At 37.2% G+C, this 25,979-nt stretch overlaps 1 protein-coding gene across 4 annotated transcripts in view; it reads left to right on the top strand.

The window, feature by feature from the left end:
* EPHA3 (EPH receptor A3) overlaps positions 1 to 25,979 on the top strand; it is a 367,043-nt gene that overhangs the window by 227,434 nt on the left and 113,630 nt on the right. For 3 of the 4 annotated variants that reach the window (XM_059921353.1, XM_059921352.1, XM_059921356.1), the window contains exons 4-5: positions 6,295 to 6,450; positions 7,133 to 7,468. In XM_059921353.1, coding sequence (XP_059777336.1) covers positions 6,295 to 6,450; positions 7,133 to 7,468 — 492 coding nt within the window. The remainder of the gene's footprint in view (positions 1 to 6,294; positions 6,451 to 7,132; positions 7,469 to 25,979) is intronic. The other variant, XM_059921355.1, reaches the window with a different exon arrangement.

Genomic DNA, 25,979 nt, shown 5'->3' with positions numbered 1-25,979 from the left:
TCCCAAAATATTTCTAATTCATTTATTACAAATTGGTATTATTTTGGCTTCCTTCTATTATTTTATTCATATTTTTAGTGTTCTCAATAGAAAATTAACATTTGGCAAGAGCTTCTTCATTTTTGTTCTACTGTGGCCCATCCTGAGGTTTTTTCAGTAAGTTTTGGGGTTTGCTTAGTAAATGAACATGCATACTCTCACTAAGTGGGCATGTAAAATAGAGGAACTAAAAGGTAGATTAACAAGAAAAAGACAAATAAAACCTCACTTCAGTCTAACAGAAGGAAAATGTTTTGTCTTTTAGATTGTATTTTCAGTATCGTGCTAGTTTTCCTTACTGTTAAAAGAGAAAAAGAAAATCACACCTTCCTACATTTTAAAAAATTTAAAATAATAATTAATATCAATATTTTAATTTTTTGTTTATTCCTATAAGATTTCCCAGCTTTTAAACATTCTACTCTATCTAAAATATACATAAAAGGAAGTGTATAATGAAATATAGTTTTATTATGCTACTGGGTAAGATGAAAATATAATAATAGGGAATTATTTGCTTGGCAGTGAATTTATCATTCAATCCATCCAATCATGAAATCCACATGCCCTTTGAATATATACTGCTCTGATATAGAAAAACACTGAGAAGGGCAAAAACCTGTCATTTCTTGATTCAAGTATATTTCTTTTAAATCAGAAGAGAGCCTCTTTTCTTTGTCTTGTTGCCCTATGTGATTTTGTAACTTCAATGGCTAATTTTAATCCTTAAAGCACGGATGAAAGTGAAGATGCCTTTTCTATTTTTTTCTACTTAGAAAGTTCTAGGAATCCTACAAATTTTGGTACACAAAGCATTAACCTTTTAAAGTGTCTAGCCTGAAGAGTATTTAGAGACAAGATAGTCGATACCCATCATTTGATAAATGAAGAAATTGAAATCCAGAGAGGACAATTGGTTGCAAGTTAATTATTCATTTAAAAAATGTATTTCATCAAAAAAATGTATTTCATCAACTGCTAGGTGCTGGGCAATGTGCTGGACACTGAGCATGCAAAATGAATAGGAAAAATCTCGTATCTCTATATTGCTCAGGATCTAACCTGGGAACAGATAATAATAACTAAAAATGAATCTTCAGACTTATTTTAGAAGAGGAAGTCACTATCCCAACTACCTCCTAAAAATTGGAAGACACCTGGTCAGTGACTTTGAGATAATACCTATTTAGTAGAAAACACTAGATCAAAACCTACATTTCCTCTTTCCCAGTCTAGTGGTCTTCCTGTAAGAGGCTGAAAACACCTTGAAGAGTTGGGATATAGAGAAGTGAAATTAGGGAATTTCTTGGTGAAGATTACTTAAAAATGTTGTGTTGCAAAGTGTCTTAGCACTTACATTCTCAAGTTAGAAGATCCATTTCCAAAATAATGGTGCCATATGGAATTAATTGGTCTTCTGTTTAAAGCTAGGGTTGTGAATTTTATCACTGTGACTGGACACAATAAACTGTCTAGGTCATCTTAGGAGATCAGTACATGTTTGGTTTTTGAAAGTGAATAAATGAAATCCAAACATTACGTGAACAAGTCTGATTCCTAGTAAATCCATGATGATATCCAGTAGGATCTGAGGAGGTGCTACATCCCATTTTTAATGGTTAATTTAGTTTCGTGTATCATTCCTACTTTGCTTATTCAAAGCCCAGAGTTCCTGCCACAATTAACTAGTTCAAAAATCTCCATTACAGCAAGGGGATAAAACGTCTCTGGGACCCAAAAAGGGGCAGCAGTTTGCCTCCACTTAAAAGATCTTACACTGTTTAATCACTCTTTGGTTTTACTATCCTGAGGTAGAAATCTATGAATAATTTTACCAGTATTTGACCGACAAGAACATGTACTACTGGGTTATGGGAGGAAAGATGTAAATCAGAATTCTGTCATTTTGGCAGCAGGCTTTGAATATGTGCATTTACACCTTAGTTAAGTATTGCTTTCTAGCTGGCCAACACAGGGGAGGCCTTAGTATATAGCAGAAGTTTGTTTGTTTGTTTTTAACTTAAAGCTGGATAAACCTGAATTAGTATTAATTTGTTTACCTTTCTTGCATGTTCTCTGTTCTTTGATATTCTGTAATAAGTTGACAAAGACTTCCTTTAAGTAAGAAAAGGAAAGAAAACACATTAACATATCTTTCTACTTCTTACCTAGGTTTTACTTTTTGTATGCTGAACCTTCTCATTCTCTAACGTAATGCATAAGGAGAGAAATGTGCACATTGTTATATTAGCAGTTTTATATTCAAGAAAGGGAAGGAGATACTTTTAAATTACAATCATTGCTTCTGCTACCATAAGCAAAGATAATAAAACACAAGTACTAATGCCCCGTAGAGGTAGAGTTTCAAATTTTTCCATGAGAATTGTTTTAAGAATGAAGAAGGTGTAACAAAAGGATAGGTATTTCAGTACAAGATGATTTATTGCAAGGGAGGGAGATTATTTATTGGTGGGAAAAAGTTTGAAGTAAATATATAAAGAATTTCCCCTTATACATTTAAAGATAATGTTTCTTACCAGTATAATCATTTTATTAGTGAATACAAACTTTTCAGGCATATTCTCAAATTTGTTGAACAATATGAGTCGAGGATCTAGAGATTCTGTTTGTATCAAGAAAAAGAAAATTTACTTGTATGGCTCCCACATATAGTGGGTCACCCTATTCTTAAGAGTTGACGGACAACATCTGCCCTTCCAACAAAAGTTCAATTGCTCATCTGCCCATAACAATGTTACACCTCAAATAGATAGAAAATCCTGGAGAATGCAAGAGAACATCAGCCTTTCTGAAATGGTGTCTTAACTAGGAATAGATGAAAAAAGACTTGCATGTGTTGAATTAAATGTGTTGCATTAAATTTTTTAGATGACTATTCTTCAATGTCATACCAACAGCTTAGAATTGATAGGAAAATAATTTGCTTTTAATGAGTGATTTACATAAAATTAAAAGCAGAAATTTTCTTGCCTATTCGGACTATGATTGAATTTCTTTGTTATCTTGGGCATTCTGTTTGTGCTTCAATTGTTCATTCTGTAAAATAAGAAGATTAATATCTACCTTGATTATTTCAATAGAACTGTTGTGAGGTTTAATTGAGATGGTATATTTGCAAGTCCTTTATAAAGAGTAAAAGTGTCTACCAAATTTAGGATATGACCATAGAACCTAGCATTGTACTCAGGATAGAGTTAGCATTCAATGAATATCTGTTAATTGATGATTAAATCCTATCAGCTAGCTACCAGGTGCCAGAAGATGCAGAGTAGAGTCTGTCCCTAACTGTGTGTCACCTAACATCTTGGATTTTCAGATTAAAACACACAAACTGACCAGTGGGTTTTCTTAGGAACTTTTTAGCTCCATTAAGCTATTCTATATAATTAATACATCTCAACTGAATTCTCTTTGTCTTTTTTATCATTTAGAAATGCTTTCTGCTACAAGTAAAAGAAAACTTGACTACAGTGACTTAAACAAACAAGGTGTTACTTTTCTGACATTATAAGAAATCCTGAGATTGGTGCTTGCTGGGTCAACAAGAGCAGGGTACACATCTCTCTGATTTTCTTGGCCTTTAACTTAGTGTCTCCTGTAAGTCATTATGCCCATAACCAATGCTGCAATAATGTAGATGGAGTGGTTTCAGTTGCATCTGGATCATCTTGTTAGAAAAGAAAAAGGTATCCCAAAGACTTTCATCAGAGTTCTGTTTGTATCTCTTTAGCCATCTCTTTGGCCATAACTTTGGCCATCCACCCCTATTTGCAATGATCTGAGTTAGGGAGTACTTGGCAGAATGCAGTTCTGAACAAAATCAGGATTCTATTAGCAAACAGGAAGCAGGACTGAGATATTGAGTATGTAACCAACAGTACCCACCACATTCCTCTAGTTAACAGTTTGTCTTTTCATGTTGATCTATTTGTGTATTTAATTATGCTTCTTACAGGCCAACTCCTACTGTCTTAATCTTTCTCAAATGGGATTCCTTCTGTGTATTTCTTCCAACAGATCAATCAGAATGGAGTGCTTGCTCCATGTGGCCTGTGTTAAATTTCTGTTGCCTGCTTTCAAATTGCAAGGGCCCTTTTTGGGATGGACAGAATTAGGGACATTTGTATCTTTAAGACTAACGAGGAGACTGAACAAAAGTAGATGATTGACAGATATTTATTAAACTGCATGTATATGTGCCTACCTATCTTTTACTCTTCTCATCTCTAAGGTTATTATTTACTCATAATTAAAGTCTGGTTGCTAGTTCAAGTCACATTCTTAACTTCTAGGCTTAATAACTATAGCTACTTTCAATACTATCAGAAATTCTGTTCTGTGGTGCTGTAGCTAAGTGATTGTATGACTATCTTGTCTTTAAGTATCACATAGTATAGCTATTTACAGGATTAACAAAAAGTGAGTGTTTAGTGAATACCTTTATGCTAAATGTTGTAAAAACTATAAAAGCCTGAAATAAAAACACAGAGATAAATTTACAAGCAAACAAAATAACAAAGTACATTGGAACACTGCAACTTAATCTTTTAAAGACTCAGCAATGCCCTCTTGCAAATTTAAAGGCACTCAATAATGAGCTAAATTGAAACCAGAAGTTAAGTGCATAGTTTGTTTATACTTTATATCATTTCCCCCTGAGGCAATATGACATGAGATATGAGTGGACCTTTCTAAACAGTGCTTAAGGATAATGTTCAAAAGTTTATAATCCTAATCCAAGTTTGGTTAGGGCAATAGAATTTATTTGACTGGCTCTCAGTATGGTGCCAAAAGTTGTTCAATTTAATGTAATATGGTCCTAGAGCAGCCATTCTTAGTAGGAACTTGAAAACAGCAAGACTAGATTAATGATTACTATCATTTTAAGTTATTCTAATTGTTGGTCTTGTCAATGTATTTTCCTTGGGAGTGTTATCTCCCAAGAAATGTTCAGTAGGAAGATACACTATTATAGATACAGTGTGTTACCTTTTAAAATACATTTAGTGATTATAAAAGGTAAGATTTATTCACACAGATTTTATTTGAATGCAAATAACCTGTTATCCACAATATGAAGTTGATATAAAAAAATTTTGGAATTCAGTGATAAACATAGTCTGTAGGGTCTAGTCTCTATTTAAGTGGTTTAAGCCATCAAATCTCAATGTAGCTTTGAAGTTGAGTTTTAGAGACTTAAGAAATTATTGGCTTCCAATTACTGGCTTCCAGAGAAACTTAAAAATTTAAGATCCTGAATTCCTTCCTCAAAGGAATGTCAAGGGATTTTTGTTAGGGTCTTCACTATGATTTCAGTTCTCAAGGTAATTATGAAAATGTACCAAATAAAACAGTACAGCATTTTAAATTTTATATCAGATGAAATGAAAATACTATAATGGAGACATTTCTGTAAAAGCTGTAAATAGATAGTGAATATTAAATGGGCAGCTGAAATAATATCTGGTAACCAGTTCACTGGGCTTAAAAAAAAAATGTCATTCAGAGATACAACTAGAAAGAAAGAAGATAATATAGTTATTTTTAAAAGCGTTAATCTAGCAATAATTCACAAGTATATCAGTTTAAATAGAAATTATACCTCCCTGTGTATTTGAGATACAGACAAGGAAATAAATTAAGACCTTTCTTTTAGGCCAGTACCATAGAAGTTAGGGAATGACACTGTCAAGGGCAAACAAAATATCATAGCTCAGGAGAACCATGTATCAAGAATCTTAAATATAGACAAAGCCATGACTTCTTCCTTCAGTTGCTTACAATTTGCGGGGATAAAGTTGTACACACAGAAACTAATTAGAAAACAAGTGGGTATGTAATATAGTACTAACTGCAGAGACTGTACACATTGCATCATGTTTAAAAAGGGAATGGCTGCGTGATGACATGGCTTTGCTTTATTTTCTCCACAAATAGTCCAATGCCAAGTAAAGCTGTGAAAACATGAGATGGAAATTTCATCACACTCTAGTGCCAAAATAATCTAAATCTTGTGGGGGTTTTTTTCCCCCTTAACATTTGGTGCAAATACAAACGTATATGTGGAGAAACTACATTGGGCTATATTATTTGCTTCTATGAATTCTGGGAGAAGAAAATAGATTTTATTCATAATGAATGCATGCCCTAGCCTCCTGAAATCTGTTTTATGTATTCTCAAGAATATATTTTCAAAATTGTCACAGGATTTTAAAAGGGTCATTTTGTTTGTAGCTTGTCGACCAGGTTTCTACAAGCCTTCGGATGGTAATGTGCAATGTGCCAAGTGCCCACCTCACAGTTCTACTCACGAAGATGGTTCAGTGAACTGCAGGTGTGAGAATAATTACTTCCGAGCAGACAAAGACCCTCCATCCATGGCTTGTACCCGTGAGTAGTTTTGCTGCAACCCATGCCTCCATGTTTGTTTTATTTCCTTTTTTCTTCTTCTTATTGTGTTTTTTTTTAAAGCATTTGGCCCATTTCCTTCTGCTCTCCATGTGCAAATTAAAAGCTTTCTCTGCTTCACTCTCCATGCTTGGCTCACCACAAATGCAACATTTATCACACAAAATGAATTAGTTGTTAAAGCACTTCCTGCAACAGTACACCCAGAAGGAAAGAAAATTTTCTATATCTTGTTTTAGATCTTGCATAATTTTGACAGGGTAGGGGAGGTTTAGGCATGGGATTTGTATTTTTACTTTTCTATTCCCTCTTGTTATATGTTGGTCATAGGTCATAGGGAAAAAGAACTAAGATTTATAAAACTAATACTAAAATTTTCATAACTATTCACAGGGGCATTGAATTTAGTGGTAAATTCCTTTGTTGGACTTTGTGAATGCATCTTCAACCTGGAGTCAAAACTCCCCCCATTCCTAGCTCGGGGAGGACAGTACTCTTGAATCCATGTGTCTATAACCTCATGGATCCTCTGAGGACGAATTAAAAGTACATAATAAAGACAAGATGGTTATTTACCTCTTTCAGTTCCACTGTAAATGATCTATTTCCCTTGTAGTAGAAAACAGAAGTGAGGCTCATTAATCTTTGTTGAACTACTTTGCAGGACCTCCATCTGCACCGAGAAATGTTATATCTAATATAAATGAGACCTCGGTTATCCTGGACTGGATCTGGCCCCTGGACACAGGAGGCCGGAAAGATGTTACCTTCAACATCATATGTAAAAAATGTGGGTGGAACGTAAAACAGTGTGAGCCATGCAGCCCAAATGTCCGCTTCCTCCCTCGACAGTATGGACTCACCAACACCACGGTGACAGTGACAGACCTCCTGGCACACACTAACTACACCTTTGAGATTGATGCCATTAATGGGGTGTCAGAGCTGAGCTCACCACCGAGACAGTTTGCTGCAGTCAGCATCACAACTAACCAGGCTGGTGAGTACATGCTGGATGCTTCCTACTCCTGCCATCTCAGAGCCAAGTAATAGTTTTGACAGAAAGAGTGGAAGAAAGGGTAGGAAAAAAAAAGATTTGAAAGAGCCCCAGGTTATTCTTTTCGATCACTTTTACACAGTTATGGTACATTAAATAGCTCAATTTCATTCTTCAAAGTGAGAATAAATCATATTTGTTAGATGATTTTAAGCTAGTTTAATCCATTGCTTCCCAATTTGAAATCTTTAAACATCTGGGGCTCTGGAGGTAGTACTTATGGGGTTCCTTGCAGCATTTCTGTATTTTCAAGAACTTAACAGACATTGAATCTAGCTTGGAAAATGTTGTGTATGATATTTAAAACTATAAATGTCTTTACCTTAGTTATAATTATATCAAATTTTGTGTATAGTTATTCAGTTATTTTATGCTCCCCAGAAGCTCTGGGTAGTATAGCTCAGATAGTTAAAACTCTCTGATTAATTTAAAAAAAAAGAAAAGAAACACATTTTATTTAATAGATACAATTTGTATTTAAAAATTAAAAATATGGAATTGAGGAGAAGCTTAGTAAAAAGAGGTCTTGGTGGAAAACAGTTGTAATCACTGATCTTTAAAATTTCCAGATATAAATTTTATGTTGATTTCATCAACTGTATTTTCCACTGACAATCTTTTCCTAATTAAAAAGAAAATACGGGGGGGAGGAGAGAAGATGGCGGAAGAGTAAGACGCGGAGATCACCTTCCTTCCCACAGATACAGTAGAAATACATCTACACGTGGAACTGCTCCTATAGAACACCCACTGAACGCTGGCAGAAAACGTCAGACCTCCCAAAAGGCAAGAAACTCCCCCCGTACTTGGGTAGGGCAAAAGAAAAAAGAAATAACAGAGACAAAAGAATAGGGACGGCACCTGCACCAGTGGGAGGGAGCTGTGAAGGAGGAAAGATTTCCACGCACTAGGAGCCCCTTCGCGGGCAGAGACTGCGGGTGGCAGAGGGGGGAAGCTTCGGAGCCACGGAGGAGAGCGCAGCCACAGGGGTGAGGAGGGCAAAGCGGAGAGATTCCCGCACTTCCCGCACGGAGGCTCGGCGCTGACCAGCACTCACCAGCCCGAGAGGCTTGTCTGCTCAGCCGCCGGGGCGGGCGGGGCTGGGAGCTGAGGCTCGGGCTTCGGTCGGATCGCAGGGAGAGGACTGGGGTTAGCGGCGTGAACACAGCCTGAAGGGGTTAGTGCACCACAGCTAGCCGGGAGGGAGTCCGGGAAAAAGTCTGCAGCTGCCGAAGAGGCAAGAGACTTTTTCTTCCCTGTTTCCTGGTGCGCGAGGAGAGGGGATTCAGAGCGCCGCCTAAACGAACTTCAGAGACGGGCGCGAGCCGCAGCTAACAGCGCGGATCCCATAGCAACAGGGGCGCAGAGGGAAAAACGGAGAGACTCCCGCACAGAGGCTCGGCGCCGAACAGCGCTCACCAGCCCGAGAGGCTTGTCTGCTCCCCCGCCGGGGCGGGTGGGGCTGGGAGCGGAGGCTCGGGCTTCGGTCGGATCGCAGGGAGAGGACTGGGGTTGGCGGCAGGGAGAGGACTGGGGTTGGCGGCGTGAACACAGCCTGAAGGGGTTGGCGCACCACAGCTGGCTGGGAGGGAGACCGGGAAAAAGTCTGCAGCTGCCGAAGAGGCAAGAGACTTTTTCTTGCCTCTTTGTTTCGCGGCGCGCAAGGAGAGGGGATTCAGAGCGCCGCCTAAACGAACTCCAGAAACTGGCGCGAGCCGCGGCGATCAGCGCGGACCCCAGAGACGGGCGTGAGACGCTGGGGCTGCTGCTGCCGCCTCCAAGAAGCCTGTGTGCGAGCACAGGTCACTCTCCACACCGCCCCTCCCGGGAGCCCGTGCAGCCCGCCACTGCCAGGGTCCCGTGATCCAGGGACAACATCCCCCGGGAGAACGCACTGCGCGCCTCAGGCTGCTGCAACGTCACGCCGGCCTCTGACGCCGCAGGCTCGCCCCGCCTCCTCTGTACCCCTCCCTCCCCGCGGCTTGGGTGAGCCAGAGTCCCCGAAGCAGCTGCTCCTTTAACCCCGTCCTGTCTGGGCGGGGAACAGACGCCCTCAGGCGACCTACACGCAGAGGCGGGTCCAAATCCAAAGCTGATCCCCAGGAGCTGTGCGAACAGAGAAGAGGAGGGGAAATCTGTCCCAGCAGCCTCAGAAGAAGCGGATTAAAACTCCACAAACAACTTGATGTGCCTGCATCTGTTGAATACCTGAATAGACAACGAATCATCCCAAATTCAGGAGGTGGACTTTGGGAGCAGGATATATTAATTTTTCCCCTTTTCCTTTTTTTTTGTGAGTGTATATGTATATGCTTCTGGGGGAGATTTTGTCTGTATAGCTTTGCTTTACAATAGCTTTATTTTACTTCACTATATTATAGCTTCTTTCTTTCTTTCCTTTCTTTCTTTCTTTCTTTCCTTCCTTCCTTCCTTCCTTCCTTCCTCCTTCCTTCCTTCCTTCCTTCCTTCCTTCCTTTCTTTCTTTCTATTTTTTCTCCCTCTTACTCTGAGCCGTGTGGACGAAAGGCTCTTGGTGCTTCAGCCAGGCATCAGGGCCGTACCTCGGAGGTGGGAGAGCCAACTTCAGGACACTGGTCCACAAGAGACCTCCCAGCTCCACGTAATACCAAACGGCAAAAATCTCTCAGAGATCTCCATCTCAACATCAAGACCCAGCATCACTCAATGACCAGCAAGCTACAGTGCTGAACACCCTATGCCAAACAACTAGCAAGACAGGAACACAGCCTCATCCATTAGCAGAGAGGCTGCCTAAAATCATAATAAGGCCACAGACACCCCAAAATACACCACCAGACGTGGACGTGCCCACCAGAAAGACAAGATCCAGCCTCATCCACCAGAGCTCAGGCACTAGTTCCCTCCACCAGGAAGCCTACACAACCCACTGAACCAACCTTAGCCACTGGGGACAGATACCAAAAACAACGGGAACTACAAACCTGCAACCTGTGATAAGGAGACCCCAAACACAGTAAGATAAGCAAAATGAGACGACAGAAAAACACACAGCAGATGAAGGAGCAGGGTCAAAACACACTAGACTTAACAAATGAAGAGGAAATAGGTAGTCTACCTGAAAAAGAATTCAGAATAATGATAGTAAGGATGATCCAAAATCTTGGAAATAGAATAGACAAAATGCAAGAAGCATTTAACAAGGACGTAGAAGAACTAAAGAGGAATCAAGCAATGATGAAAAACACAATAAATGAAATTAAAAATACTCTAGATGGGATCAATAGCAGAATAACTGAGGCAGAAGAAAGGATAAGTGACCTGGAAGATAAAATGGTGGAAATAACTACTGCAGAGCAGGATAAAGAAAAAAGAATGAAAAGAACTGAGGACAGTCTCAGAGACCTCTGGGACAGCATTAAACGCACCAACATTCGAATTATAGGGGTCCCAGAAGAAGAAGAGAAAAAGAAAGGGACTGAGAAAATATTTGAAGAGATTATAGTTGAAAACTTCCCTAATATGGGAAAGGAAATAGTTAATCAAGTCCTGGAAGCACAGAGAGTCCCATACAGGATAAACCCAAGGAGAAACACGCCAAGACACATATTAATCAAACTGTCAAAAATTAAATATAAGGAAAACATATTAAAGGCAGCAAGGGAAAAAAAACAAATAACACACAAGGGAATCCCCATAAGGTTAACATCTGATCTTTCAGCAGAAACTCTGCAAGCCAGAAGGGAGTGGCAAGATATACTTAAAGTCATGAAGGAGAAGAACCTACAACCAAGATTACTCTACCCAGCAAGGATCTCATTCAAATGTGATGGAGAAATTAAAACCTTTACAGACAAGCAAAAGCTGAGAGAGTTCAGCACTACCAAACCAGCTTTACAACAAATGCTAAAGGAACTTCTCTAGGCAAGAAACACAAGAGAAGGAAAACACCTACAATAACAAACCCAAAACATTTAAGAAAATGGGAATAGGAACATACATATCGATAATTACCTTGAATGTAAATGGATTAAATGCTCCCACCAAAAGACACAGGCTGGCTGAACGGATACAAAAACAAGACCCAAATATATGCTGTCTACAAGAGACCCACTTCAGACCTAGAGACACATACAGACTGAAAGTGAAGGGATGGAAAAAGATATTCCATGCAAATGGAAATCAAAAGAAAGCTGGAGTAGCAATTCTCATATCAGACAAAATAGACTTTAAAATAAAGACTATTACAAGAGACAAAGAAGGACACTATATAATGATCAAGGGATCGATCCAAGAGGAAGGTATAACAATTGTAAATATTTATGCACCCAACATAGGAGCACCTCAATACATAAGGCAAGTACTAACAGCCATAAAAGGGGAAATCGACAGCAACACAATCATAGTAGGGGACTTTAACACCCCACTTTCACCAATGGACAGATCATCCAAAATGAAAATAAATAAGGAAACACAAGCTTTAAATGATACATTAAACAAGATGGACTTAATTGATATTTATAGGACATTCCACCCAAAAACAACAGAATACACATTTTTCTCAAGTGCTCATGGAACATTCTCCAGGATAGATCATATCTTGGGTCACAAATCAAACCTTGGTAAATTTAAGAAAATTGAAATCGTATCAAGTATCTTTTCCGACCACAACGCTATGAGACTAGATATCAATTACAGGAAAAGATCTGTAAAAAATACAAACACATGGAGGCTACACAATACATTACTTAATAATGAAGTGATTACTGAAGAAATCAAAGGGGAAATCAAAAAATACCTAGAAATAAATGACAATGGAGATACGACGACCCAAAACCTATGGGACACAGCAAAAGCAGTGCTAAGAGGGAAGTTTATAGCAATACAAGCCTACCTCAAGAAACAGGAAACATCTCGAATAAACAACCTAACCTTGCACCTAAAGCAATTAGAGAAAGAAGAACAAAAAAACCCCAAAGCCAGCAGAAGGAAAGAAATTATAAAGATCAGGTCAGAAATAAATGAAAAAGAAATGAAGGAAACAATAGCAAAAATCAATGAAACTAAAAGCTGGTTCTTTGAGAAGATAAACAAAATTGATAAACCATTAGCCAGACTCATCAAGAGAAAAAGGGAGAAGACTCAGATCAATAGAATTAGAAATGAAAAAGGAGAAATAACCACTGACACTGCAGAAATACAAACGATCATGAGAGATTACTACAAGCAACTCTATGCCAATAAAATGGACAACCTGGAAGAAATGGACAGATTCTTAGAAATGCACAAACTGCCGAGACTGAACCAGGAAGAAATAGAAAATATGAACAGACCAATCACAAGCACTGAAATTGAAACTGTGATTAAAAACCTTCCAACAAACAAAAGCCCAGGACCAGATGGCTTCACAGGTGAATTCTATCAAACATTTAGAGAAGAGCTAACACCTATCCTTCTCAAACTCTTCCAAAATATTGCAGAGGGAGGAACACTCCCAAACTCATTCTACGAGGCCACCATCACCCTGATACCAAAACCAGACAAAGATGTCACAAAGAAAGAAAACTACAGGCCAATATCACTGATGAACATAGATGCAAAAATCCTCAACAAAATACTAGCAAACAGAATCCAACAGCACATTAAAAGGATCATACACCATGATCAAGTGGGGTTTATCCCAGGAATGCAAGGATTCTTCAATATACGCAAATCAATCAATGTGATACACCATATTAACAAATTGAAGGAGAAAAACCATATGATCATCTCAATAGATGCAGAGAAAGCTTTCGACAAAATTCAACACCCATTTATGATAAAAGCCCTGCAGAAAGTAGGCATAGAGGGAACTTTCCTCAACATAATAAAGGCCATATATGACAAACCCACAGCCAACATTGTCCTCAATGGTGAAAAACTGAAACCATTTCCACTAAGATCAGGAACAAGACAAGGTTGCCCACTCTCACCACTATTATTCAACATAGTTTTGGAAGTGTTAGCCACAGCAATCAGAGAAGACAAAGAAATAAAAGGAATCCAAATCGGAAAAGAAGAAGTAAAGCTGTCACTATTTGCAGATGACATGATACTATACATAGAGAATCCTAAAGAGGCTACCAGAAAACTCCTAGAGCTAATCAATGAATTTGGTAAAGTAGCAGGATACAAAATTAATGCACAGAAATCGCTTGCATTTCTATACACTAATGACGAAAAATCTGAAAGGGAAATTAAGAAAACACTCCCGTTTACCATTGCAACAAAAAGAATAAGATATCTAGGAATAAACCTACCTAAGGAGACAAAAGACCTGTATGCAGAAAATTGATGAAAGAAATTAAAGATGATACAAATAGATGGAGAGATATACCATGTTCCTGGATTGGAAGAATCAACATTGTGAAAATGACTCTACTACCCAAAGCAATCTACAGATTCAATGCAATCCCTATCAAACTACCACTGGCATTTTTCACAGAACTAGAACAAAAAATTTCACAATTTGTATGGAAACACAAAAGACCCCGAATAGCCAAAGCAATCTTGAGAACGAAAAATGGAGCTGGGGGAATCAGGCTCCCTGACTTCAGACTATACTACAAAGCTTCAGTAATCAAGACAGTTTGGTACTGGCACAAAAACAGAAATATAGATCAATGGAACAGGATAGAAAGCCCAGAGATAAACCCACACACATATGGTCACCTTATCTTTGATAAAGGAGGCAAGCATATACAGTGGAGAAAAGACAGCCTCTTCAATAAGTGGTGCTGGGAAAATTGGACAGGTACATGTAAAAGTATGAAATTAGAACACTCCCTGACACCATGCACAAAAATAAACTCCAAATGGATTAAAGACCTAAGTGTAAGGCCAGACACTATCAAACTCTTAGAGGAAAACATAGGCAGAACACTCTATGACATACATCACAGCAAGATTCTTTTTGACCCAGCTCCCAGAGAAATGGAAATAAGAACACAAATAAACAAATATGACCTAATGAAACTTAAAAGCTTTTGCACAGCAAAGGAAACCATAAACAAGACCAAAAGACAACCCTTAGAATGGGAGAAAATATTTGCAAATGAAGCAACTGACAAAGGATTAATCTCCAAGATTTACAAGCAGCTCATGCAGCTCAATAACAAAAAAACGAACAACCCAATCCAAAAATGGGCAGAAGACCTAAATAGACATTTCTCCAAAGAAGATATACAGATGGCCTACAGACACATGAAAGAATGCTCAACATCATTAATCATTAGAGAAATGCAAATCAAAACTACAATGAGATATCATCTCACACCGGTCAGAATGGCCATCATCAAAAAATCTAGAAACAATAAATGCTGGAGAGGGTGTGGAGGAAAGGGAACTCTCTTGCACTGTTGGTGGGAATGTAAATTGATACAGCCACTATGGAGAACAGTATGGAGGTTCCTTAAAAAACTACAAATAGAACTACCATACGACCCAGCAATTCCACTACTGGGCATATACCCTGAGAAAACCATAGGTCAAAAAGTGTCATGTACCACAATGTTCATTGCAGCTCTATTTACAATAGCCAGGACATGGAAGCAACCTAAATGTCCATCGACAGACGAATGGATAAAGAAGATGTGGTACATATATACAATGGAATATTACTCAGCCATAAAAAGAAATGAAATGGAGGTATTTGTAATGAGGTGGATGGAGTTAGAGTCTGTCATACAGAGTGAAGTAAGTCAGAAAGAGAAAAACAAATACAGTATGCTAACACATATATACGGAATCTAAGGAAAAAAAAAAAAAAAAGGCCATGAAGAACCTAGTGGCAAGACGGGAATAAAGACACAGACCTACTAGAGAATGGACTTGAGGATATGGGGAGGGGGTGGGGTGAGATGTGACAGGGTAAGAGAGTGTCATGGACATATATACACTACCAAATGTAAAATAGATAGCTAATGGGAAGCAGCCGCATAGCCCAGGGAGATCAGCTCGGTGCTTTGTGACCACCTAGAGGGGTGGGATGGGGAGGGTGGGAGGGAGGGAGATGCAAGAGGGAAGAGAAATGGGAACATATTGTATATGTATAACTGATTCACTTTGTTATAAAGCAGAAGCTAACACACTATTGTAAGGCAATTATACTTCAATAAAGATGTTTAAAAAAAAAAAAAAAGAAAATACTGTGTTGCCAGATTGTAAGCAAAGGGCCTTTAATATGGAATAGAAAATTTAAATAAACTTCGCACCTTTCTTTAGCTTGCATCCACAACATGTCTCTTTTCTTTACTGTTAGTAAATCCTGTGTTCTTCAGTCACCCTTTAAATCTTCTATTTGTTTTTCGGTTCTCTGATAATTCTTGTGATATTTTTTACTATGGTTTTTTTACAGTGTGGTGTCCAGAATTATTCATGGGGTTTTAGTTGTGATTCTCTCAAACATATAGAAGAATTACACTTTGCAGAGTATACAGAGACAGTGATATCCCTTTGAAATAAGACAATCATTTTTCCAAGGTGGTAACTCTGATGAATGAGTAAAAAACAGTTTTTTAATCAACAAAGCTGTGCAAAATTAAGCTGATAGATATTTATTGTGCATAACTGTTGCTACAAGATATCATAATTAGGGTTACATTTCAAACAATTCAGTTCAGAGATATTATTGTATAATTTATACACAAGAAAATAAACATTGGAGCCAAAAAGGGAGAAAAGGAAGAGACAGGATGGCCCCCTGAGAATACTTCAGCTAGAACTACAGACTCCCACATCTGCTCCCAGGAGAGCTAACCTTGAGTTGGAAGTTAGAATTGAGTGTAAACTCAGCTTCTTTTCTACATTTGGTTTAAATTATGGAAGTTCCTCTGCTCTCTAGCGGGACTCGCTCTTTTCTTTGAGGATATGTATACTGGATGTCAGAAGAAAAGAGAAAGGAGAGATGACTAAATTCTATCAGCTGGAAGAGGTCTTAGAGCAGCCAAATATCTAGCCAGGAAATTCACCACTTTCTTTCTTTCACTTGGCTGACTCAGGGAGGTTAGTTAAACTACCAAGGGTGCAAAACTAATAGGTGTCATCAGGGCTAATATTCACCAAGTATGCACAAGTATGAGTCTGCTGGTTGGTAAAATTTTGTACTTATTTGCATACTGGTTAGAAGCAGACAAAGTTACTTCTGAAGGTGAGTATAGAAATGCACCTGTACTGGTTAATTCCTCAAGTACCCTAGGTAGCCCCCTAAACCCAGTATATCAAGCCCCCCACTTCCTTCCCCATAATCTAGCAATCAAAGGGATAAATCTTGGCATTAGAGGCGTCTCCAGACCAGTCTGTCAGGTCCCCCTTCTTCTCCCCCACCCCCCACCATAATCCAGCAAGCAAAAGGGTAAATCCTGGCACTCCAGTGGTCTCCAGATCCCTGTGCGGGAACTCTTCCAACTTGAGGGCTCCATGTCCCTGCCATGCCAGTTGATAGATATTTTGAATATAACCCCTGGCAGAGTCCATGTTTAAATGTATCTCTTTCTGATTCCACATCCCTCCTTTGTTCCCACTTTTCTTCTGGTCTCCTATATTGATGAAATTCTTATAATTTTACATTGTCTCATGGTGATAAAGTTTATTTATGGAAAAGACAAGACTTTTTAATGAAGTGCACTGAATCATTTTTTTAATCTTGCTTACCGAATCTGTAATCTCTCCCACTTAAAGCTAGATATCAGACCAAGCAACATGTGCTTTTGTTTTGCTTTAGTTAATGATATTTAAACTTTGTAGTTAATAATATTTAAAGATTTGTAACTTAGGTTTATTTAACTGTCTTCCATGAGAGAAAAAAAAAAGATGAGTAATGCTATTGCTATGTATCACATGATTATAGCTTCTCATATTCAATGAACACAGGAATTTTAAGAAATTATAATTATGTGGCAAATGGCTTTCCCAAATCTCATATTTCACTCTGATTTACTATCTTGTTTAAAACAAGAGCATCAATCTGTGTTATAATTATCTCCCAAGTCAAACAGAAGTGTATAAAAACAAGCAAGAACTCCTTATTTCCTATCTTATCATTGACCTCTGGCTTTCTGACGATGCATTTATCAAGAAACTAATAGTTCCAGATATATACAGTGAATGAATCTAGGTAAAGTGGCAACCAAGAGCAGGCCAAGACTTTAAAAAAATAAATGGAGTTGATGCTTTGGCCCTCCCAGTTACAAATCACAGGGTAAGACAGAGATTCAGCAGGGATGATATCAGTTACTCTTCCTAACCCCACTCTCATTTTTCAGAAAAATCACAAATATGTCTACAACATGCTCCATGAGGCATTTTATATATTTATTTCAGGGAGTCTGTATCATTTTTGTGCCTGGGGAGGTAGAGGTCTTTGTTCCATCTTCAAATCCCCATGGTAAGATATATAAGCAAGATTAGAAGCAATGCCATTTCTCCAGAGTGTTTCATTGTTTTGCTTTATTTTTGCTCTTGTGAAGGTTAATGGAGTGGTAGCCTTGAGAAATGAGCTCCCTACGTCTAGAAAGATATGGCTATGACAGATACGATGCCTGGTGTTTAAATTCCTCCTTCCTCTCTATCTCTGACATGGCTATAAAGGGGAAATGTGAATGTGTCCCTTTTAATTTAGTTTGTGAGATTGAATTTGTTGATTTTTCTCTTGATTACATTGTAAAAGCCATGTGATGACCACACGATAAGGCACCTTCTAAATTGTAGAGGATTATGTTGTGAATTTGGGTGTTAGTTCCCAGCCCTTAATACTTTCACAAGTATGTCAGTGAGATAAAAAACGTGCTCTGTACATAAAGATTGTATCCATGAATCCATCAGTCAAACATGTACAGAAAGAATTGCAGATTGCAAAACAAAAATCTGTGAAGTTATATCTTGGGGTAAATTGCTACTTCTTGTTTTCTTCTTTGAATGAGTATGTTTACCTTTCAGTTCTGGAAAAATCATTCCACTAGTGGAATATTTGTCCCTGTTTATTCTCAACTTCCATCATAGAATCTGCCCTTTCTCCACTATCCTATAGCATGTAACAGTCTCAGGCAAGAAGAGGGGGCACTAGTAGAGAGTATATGGGCTTTCAAGTTTTGAGCTCCACCCCACCCCCATTTTACAGAAACTGAGATCCAAGAAGTTTCTTCAACTTTTCATCAAGCGATAAAGCTTCTATTTGTCTTCCAACTCCAACTCCACTTTCAACTTCTATTCTTGTGTTCTTTCTGCCATCCTATGATTCATGCCATATAGCTACAAAAAGAAATACTGCCTTGGAGACAGAGGGGGGCTTTGCTGGGAAAATCTACTGTACCCTATGCCACCTACAATAAACTTGGTCCTTGCTTCTCAGTCATTTATCACAGGGTTTCGTAGGGGTATTCTGCAAGAGATCTTCTTTATCATCTCCACTCTTCCCCAGAAATAATCTTATCCTTTACTCCCTCATTCTACACAGATGATTTTCCCTCTGTGATACTGTGATTTATAATAAGAAATATATATTTGGTCTTGGGCCCAGTTTATGGCACAGAGCTCCTAAAACTCTTAGAATTTCCTAAGTGATAAGAGCAGTAATGGGTATTTTGTTATTCATAACAACCCCTTTCAATCACATTTGAGTTTACGTTAATGAAGTGATTTTTGGAAAGCCCCTAAGGATGGTGGCAGGGAAACCAACCATGTGATTAGAAGAACTTTTAACCGCTCCACTCCTCAACTTCCCCTCTGGGTAGGGCGGAGGGGCTGGAGATAGAGTTTAATCATCAGTGGTCAACGATGTAATCAATCATGCCTATGTAATGAAGCCTCCTTAAAAGCTCAAAGGACATGGTTCAGAGAGCTTTTCGGTAGATGCGCTGGTAGGCTACGAGTCTGGAGAAAGCATGGAAATTCTCTGCCCAGTACCTTGCCCTATTCATCTCTTCATCTGTCTGTTTCCGAGTTGCATTCTTTTACACAATAAACTGTAAATCTAGTAAGTAAAATATTTTCGTAAGTTCTGTGAGTTGCTCTAGTAAATTAATTGAACATTAATTAAGAGGGGGTCATGGGAACCTCCGATTTATACCTGTTGGGTCAGAAGCACAGATAACAACCTGGACTTGAGATTAGTATCTGAAGGGGTGGTTGGGGAAGTCTTATGGGACTGAGCCCTAACCTGTGGGATCTGATGCTAAATCCACGTAGCTAGTATCCGAATTGAATTAAATCGTAGAACACACAGCTGGTTTTGCAGAATTGCTTGGTGTGAGGAAAACCCCACACATTTGGTGACCAGAAGTGAAGTATTGCATAGAGGAGACACACAGGAGTGTGCTTTTTCCTCTTACACCCTCCTTACTTATTAAGACCATGAAGTTTAGGAGGGAAAGGAAAATGCTATCTCACTGGCTTTTCTAAATCTTATTCCTCCTGTTTGTACTCACTAACTCCCATTGACTCCTGACTATAAAGAGTGGGCTCTCAAGAAAATCTCTTCCCCTTCTAGCATCTTAGACATACACTCTCCCGGCTCTTTTTCTTTGCCTTTTCTGTTGCATAGGTTTTCATTCATCTTAGAGGAAGTTACAAACAATTAAATAAAAGCAACAACAGTACACACACACTCAAACACACACATACACACACATATGCATGTTACAAATTGTTTGACTCTTCATGATTTCATCTTATTTTTCTCCTAATTTTCAGTCTAAGATTAGATGTTTTCATAAAGTAATCCTTCTCTCTTTGCTCTCTCATTCATACTGCAGTCTGGTTTCTGTTCTCACTCTACAGAAGTGCCCTTCTGAGAACCAGTTATAATATCCAATTTGTATCTTTTTGTTAAAATTAATGCAATTGTTAGGAAGAGTGTGGATTTCATAAGGGCCTGGACCTTGTCTGATGTTCACATTTGTGGTTCTCAGACTTAGAACAAGGCTTTCTAGCACCTTGTATTCACTCAAAGGTTTACTGAATGAATGAGTGATTGATTATTGGAAATGTCCACCATCCAAAAAAGAAAACATTCTCCCTCAAACCACTTTCTCTCCTGATTTTTTTTCTCCCTACCAATGAGACCACTGCTTTCCTCAGTTTACCGGATTCTGACACTTGGAATCATCTTTGGTTCATATTCTACATTTAAGAAGTGCTCACATGCTACTGATTTTTCCTTTGAATTGTTTCAGATCTTCATACTTTTTCTCCACACTTAGTGTTAGATGTTAAGGTTCTTAGTCATAACATTTATAAATAAATAATACCAAGAATTATAATAATCCTCTTTTAATTATGTTGAGATTCCAAAATAAAAAGGAATTGGAACTTAAATGAATTAATAAAGTCAAAATATCATACTGCTTAGCAACTTCTTTCCACTGAGATATTTGTAAAAAGGGTTAATGGATCAACAAGTATATTTCAATGCTCCTTTTATGTTCATGTAATATATGCTCCAGCCTTGCAAGAATTTATGATAGACGTATAGATTTTTTTTTAAATTACACAAATCATATAAACTTGCAGAAGACACTATGTAATTAAATGAGTTAAGAAGTGGTGGTTGAAGGATTTTAGGGAAACCTTTGGAAAAAAGAGTTTAGATGTACTTTGAAAAATAGGAATAAATCAGATAGGAGTAAAGAAAAGGAAGTGTATATATATTACAATATGGGAATTGAGTTTCCTGGGTAGTAGGAAGGGTAGGCTGAGAAGAGGAGATGGATCTTGTTAAAGGGTAACAGGAAATCAGGTTGGATATGCAAGGAAGACCAAGCAACTGGTATGTTAGATAGTGGGATATTGGATGGAAATACATATATTGAGTGGAAGGGTAACCTCATTCAATCTGTTTTAAGAAGCTTAATCTTGAAAAGAGCAGGGAACAGTGTCAATAAGTATAATTCTTCACATGTGAATGCCTGAATTATAGTGAAAGAATGACATCATTGGATTTAAATGAGTATTCGTATTATCTGCAATTATAATTTTCAAGTCTAAAATGGCATTTAAAAAATTTTGAGCCATACATTCAAACAAACAAAAAAGAGTTTTAGAAATTTTTGGTCTTTTCCTACTTAGATTCTTGATTGCCAGATAGTTGACATTGAAGTACCATCAGTTCAGGAATTCTTTTGCCTTGCAGTCTTACAATCAAATAAACAACTTTAGCATGATACTTAGGTAAATGCCATTGTGTTTCTCTCAATTTACAATAGTTGAAAAAGGTGTCCCTCCTTTCTCTGGGTCCTGGTATCACTCCAGTATTTCCTTTTTCAACATACCCCTAATCCTTGAAATTTTTGATCCAGGCATGCACATTTTTAATATTTTTTTCTAGTTCCACTTAAACTTATTTTTTCCTCTATGAAGATTATCTTGACCCCTATACTTCCCTAGAGTAAGTGGACCTGTCTCTCCTCTTCCAATTTACCCTACTGGAATTCTGCATATATGTGTACAGTTTTTATCATAAAATTTAATTTGTTCACATATATGAAAGTGTTGCAAATAGTACCATAGTACACAATATATGTATATACCTTAAGCCAGATTTCCTAAAAATTAACATTTTACTACATTCGCTTTATCATACTCTCCCCCATTGCCTCCTCTATATAGATATTATTTATTTCTGAACCACCTGAGGGTAAATTGCAGATATTATGCCCCTTTACTCCTAAGTTCTTCAGTGCGAACTTCCTAAAGCAATGTCACTCTCTTAATGACCTCAATACATTTATCAAAATCAGGACATTAGCATTGTCCATATTATGATCTTATCTGCAGATATTAGTCAACTTTTGCCAATTATTCCACGGTGTCCCTTTGACAAAAACAAATGGATGTTCTCTTTACCTTCAGTTTCTATCTATAATATAGTTCTTATCTACAGTAATGAATAAATTAACCATTTTCTGTAAATTAAGTCAGATACAAAAATATGAAGGGAAAGGGAATCAACACTTATGGGTAGGACTTTCTCAGGGGCTTGATATCTAAGAGTTTCACAGTTGTCACCCCATTGAAAAATGACCAGTAAATAATATTATTTAAAAAAGAGAGAACTTGACTTAATTTTATTTAGACTTCCTGTTGAAGAACCATCAATTTATGCAAAGAAGGATAGCATCTTGGAGACTTTCTGATATAAGGAAAACATTCTTAGCCTTGGCTTTAAACAGAATAGCCTCTATCATTCACTTAATTTAATGATCAAAGACAAATCTCTTCTTTTCTTCCAGTTAAAAATTGCTATCCATCACATGAGGGATTGAACTGGAAATCCAGTCATAATTTTTCCTGTTTTATTTATTTTTTGTCATTCTAAGACTGAGTTTAGAACTTTGTTACTGGTATAATTTTAATCAACCAATACATCTTTTTGATCTTTAACCACACCTATCAACTTACTTCTTTTAAAGGACTTCTAAAAGCATACTTGCCTATACTTTTGTGACCTGCTATTTCACAGAACAAGGTAACAGCATCTATTAGTAGAAAAAAATAGTTTAATATATCTTGAATAAACAATACACACTTTTTAAAATGAATCTTAAGCTATCAGAGCCCTTTGGCTACATTTAGAATCCAGTCTAATTTTTATACATTGATAAAGCAGATATTTTTAAATCTTCTTCATTCCTTATTCTGCAATAAATTTCCTCTATCTACCTTGTTCTGTTGGGATTTAGAAGCAGCATTTATAGATATGACAGAGGAATGCCTCATGTCAAAGACAGCCAGGCAAGCGTTAGAATTTCTGAAGAAGCCAACGTTTCAAAATAAAACTAGAAAAGGTATACAGCTTGGATCTGCTATTAAGGTACAGACACGTATTGATATAGTCTCTTTAGAAATGTGTGCTGTCATGTAATTATGTAACCTGGAAGTAAACTAGACACCAGAGCATCTACATGCATTCTTTCAGAGCACGAAGGAAGGTGTTCTGTAGCACCAGTGTAGTACATCAGAAAGCTAAAATATAATAAAAATCAAACAAAATAGTGGAAATAGGATTCCAGTAAGGCATTCTGATGAATCCTCCCCTTGTTGTTTCACTTGTGTGATTAATAAACCCAAAGAATTGAAGCCTTAACCTTTTATTTCTTTCAACAAACAAATGAGGTCTGAATCAGGCCCAGAGATTACAAGTGAATATATACATTATAATTTTCTTGGTGCATTTCGCTTGTGTGGTAATTTAGCTTCTTTCTTTCCTATTTGAAATCAAGGCAGAGACCTGTACATCTGGGGATATCACTCTGCAGTGATGTGTCCTAGTGTGCCTAAAGCCTTCCGCATCATTTAACACATTAATGATGCCTTTCAACCATCACACCCTGGTATGGAGGCATATCACATATCTGCAGCATGAGCAATAAGCTGAACAAAAGCAGAGCCATATATTGTCCTGACAGTTATTCAGAACCTTTATATGAGCTTAAAGCCACAATTGTATGGAAAACCAGCAAATGGAGGTAATTTGGGGGTTTCCAGTATCTATATTGAACTCTCATCCCGTTTTCATTTCTGATCTTTAATATCAATACAATTAAAATGAACGGAGCAGACATATGTCTGGAGAATTACGGTTACTTTTTTCCTGCTGACTTCTCCTTTAAAGTGCTCACAAGAACAGAAATACCAACAACCAGCTAGAGGAGAAAATATGGTGTTAACTAAAGCACTTAGTATTAGGAAAGTATAGCACAGGTAACTATATTCAATATCTTGTAATAACTTGAAATGGAAAAGAATCTGAAAAAGAATATATATATGTGTGTGTATATATATATATATATATATATATATATATATATATATATTGTGTATAATTGAATTGCTTTGCTGTACACCTAAAACATTTGTAAATCAACTATACTTCAATTAAAAAATAAAAATTAAAAAGAGAGAAATAGCCATTTAATGCTAACTTGTGCCATATCCACTGCATCTTTCCAAGAGCAAACAATACTTATTCAATAGAAATCTTTCCTATTCTTATTTTTCCCAAACAGAATGTTTTTAGTCTCAAAACACGTTAAAGACAATAACTTATCTTTTAATATATTCTACCCCTCTAGGATTAAGTTAAATATAGAAGATCCTTAGGGAATAATTGCAATATGTTCAGAGAATTGAGAAATTGAGTAAATGCAAATATTTAGAAGGAAAAGATGCTCTGATTTTAAAAGCAAAAATCCTACTACCACTAACCAGACTCTTTCATTATAAACTCTTAATTATATTTCAGTATCTCCAAAAATACTATCTCCCTGTTAATAACTATAATATAGACCCAAAATCTGACTTTATAATCCTATCAATATAGCACCACTGTCCAAATTGAAAAAAAAGCACCTCTTCCTCAAGGGACTTTATTGCCATCTGCTATAAAATTGTTGTAATATGTATTCAAATTAAAAGAATTATTATGTGTGGCATCCCCATGTGCTAGGGCCCTGAGATTCTATAATATTCACACTAAACCAAAGAATGCTGAGGCCAAAAAATGGGAAGCTCACATTTTCTACCTCATTTCACCAGTAGTAATTGCTGATCTAAATCCTCTTGATATGATTAACACTGCTCTATAGTCTATTACATAATTATGTCATTTAATCCTTACAACAATTTTATGACTGTGAGTGGTTAAATGTCTTGTCCATGATTTCACGACTCCAAAGTTCCTGATCTTAATTGTTAGGATATTCTTTTTCCTATAACTTGGCATAATTAAGACTGAAAAAAGAAATCTGTAAAGATGGTTACCATATTAACGTAATTTGTGACCACCTGGCACACAGATCATATGATTTTTTTTCTTTGAAATCAAAATTTCACATGATTTGAGCAATGTTGATAAAAAAAGAAATCTGAATTGCTTTATTGGGAAGTTATTTACCCAAATCTTTCTTGCCAAAACCAAACAATAAAAACTCTTCTAAAGTAGCTTTGAAGGGTTATATTTACTATTAGTCAATGTTAATGTAAAAGCATTTATCTTTACAATTTGTTATCATTAAGAATTAACCTCTTATTGCTTTCATTTTCATTCCGGTAGGAAAAAAATAATTATAACAAACCAACAGAAAGAAAATCTGTGTCTTGTCACAATTTTGTCCAAGAAATGGCTTTAAAATGGAGGCTGTATGTCAGAGTAGGAAGAGTTCTGGAATGCATATCATCAGAGGGGAATTCTCTCTGCTCCCACTCTTTGGTTTCGGCCTCTGAATAGGTCACTTTTATCAGAGCTATTGTTTTATCTCTTTTGTGAACTTAAACACTTGGACTGGATAATTTTTAAGTTTCCTTCCAGTTACATATTCTAGGGAACTAAGTTGATGCAAAATATATCATGTATTCATGGAAAAATAATCCAGTATTTACTTACAATTGAAACAAATATGATTGCAAAAAAAACAATATTTGAAAAGCAGAGTGGTGAAGGACA

Source organism: Balaenoptera ricei, chromosome 4, assembly GCF_028023285.1.
Source record: "Balaenoptera ricei isolate mBalRic1 chromosome 4, mBalRic1.hap2, whole genome shotgun sequence".
Taxonomy (NCBI): Eukaryota; Metazoa; Chordata; class Mammalia; order Artiodactyla; family Balaenopteridae; genus Balaenoptera; species Balaenoptera ricei.
Note: the sequence above shows the minus strand (reverse complement) of the source record. Positions and strands in the feature narration are given on the sequence as shown.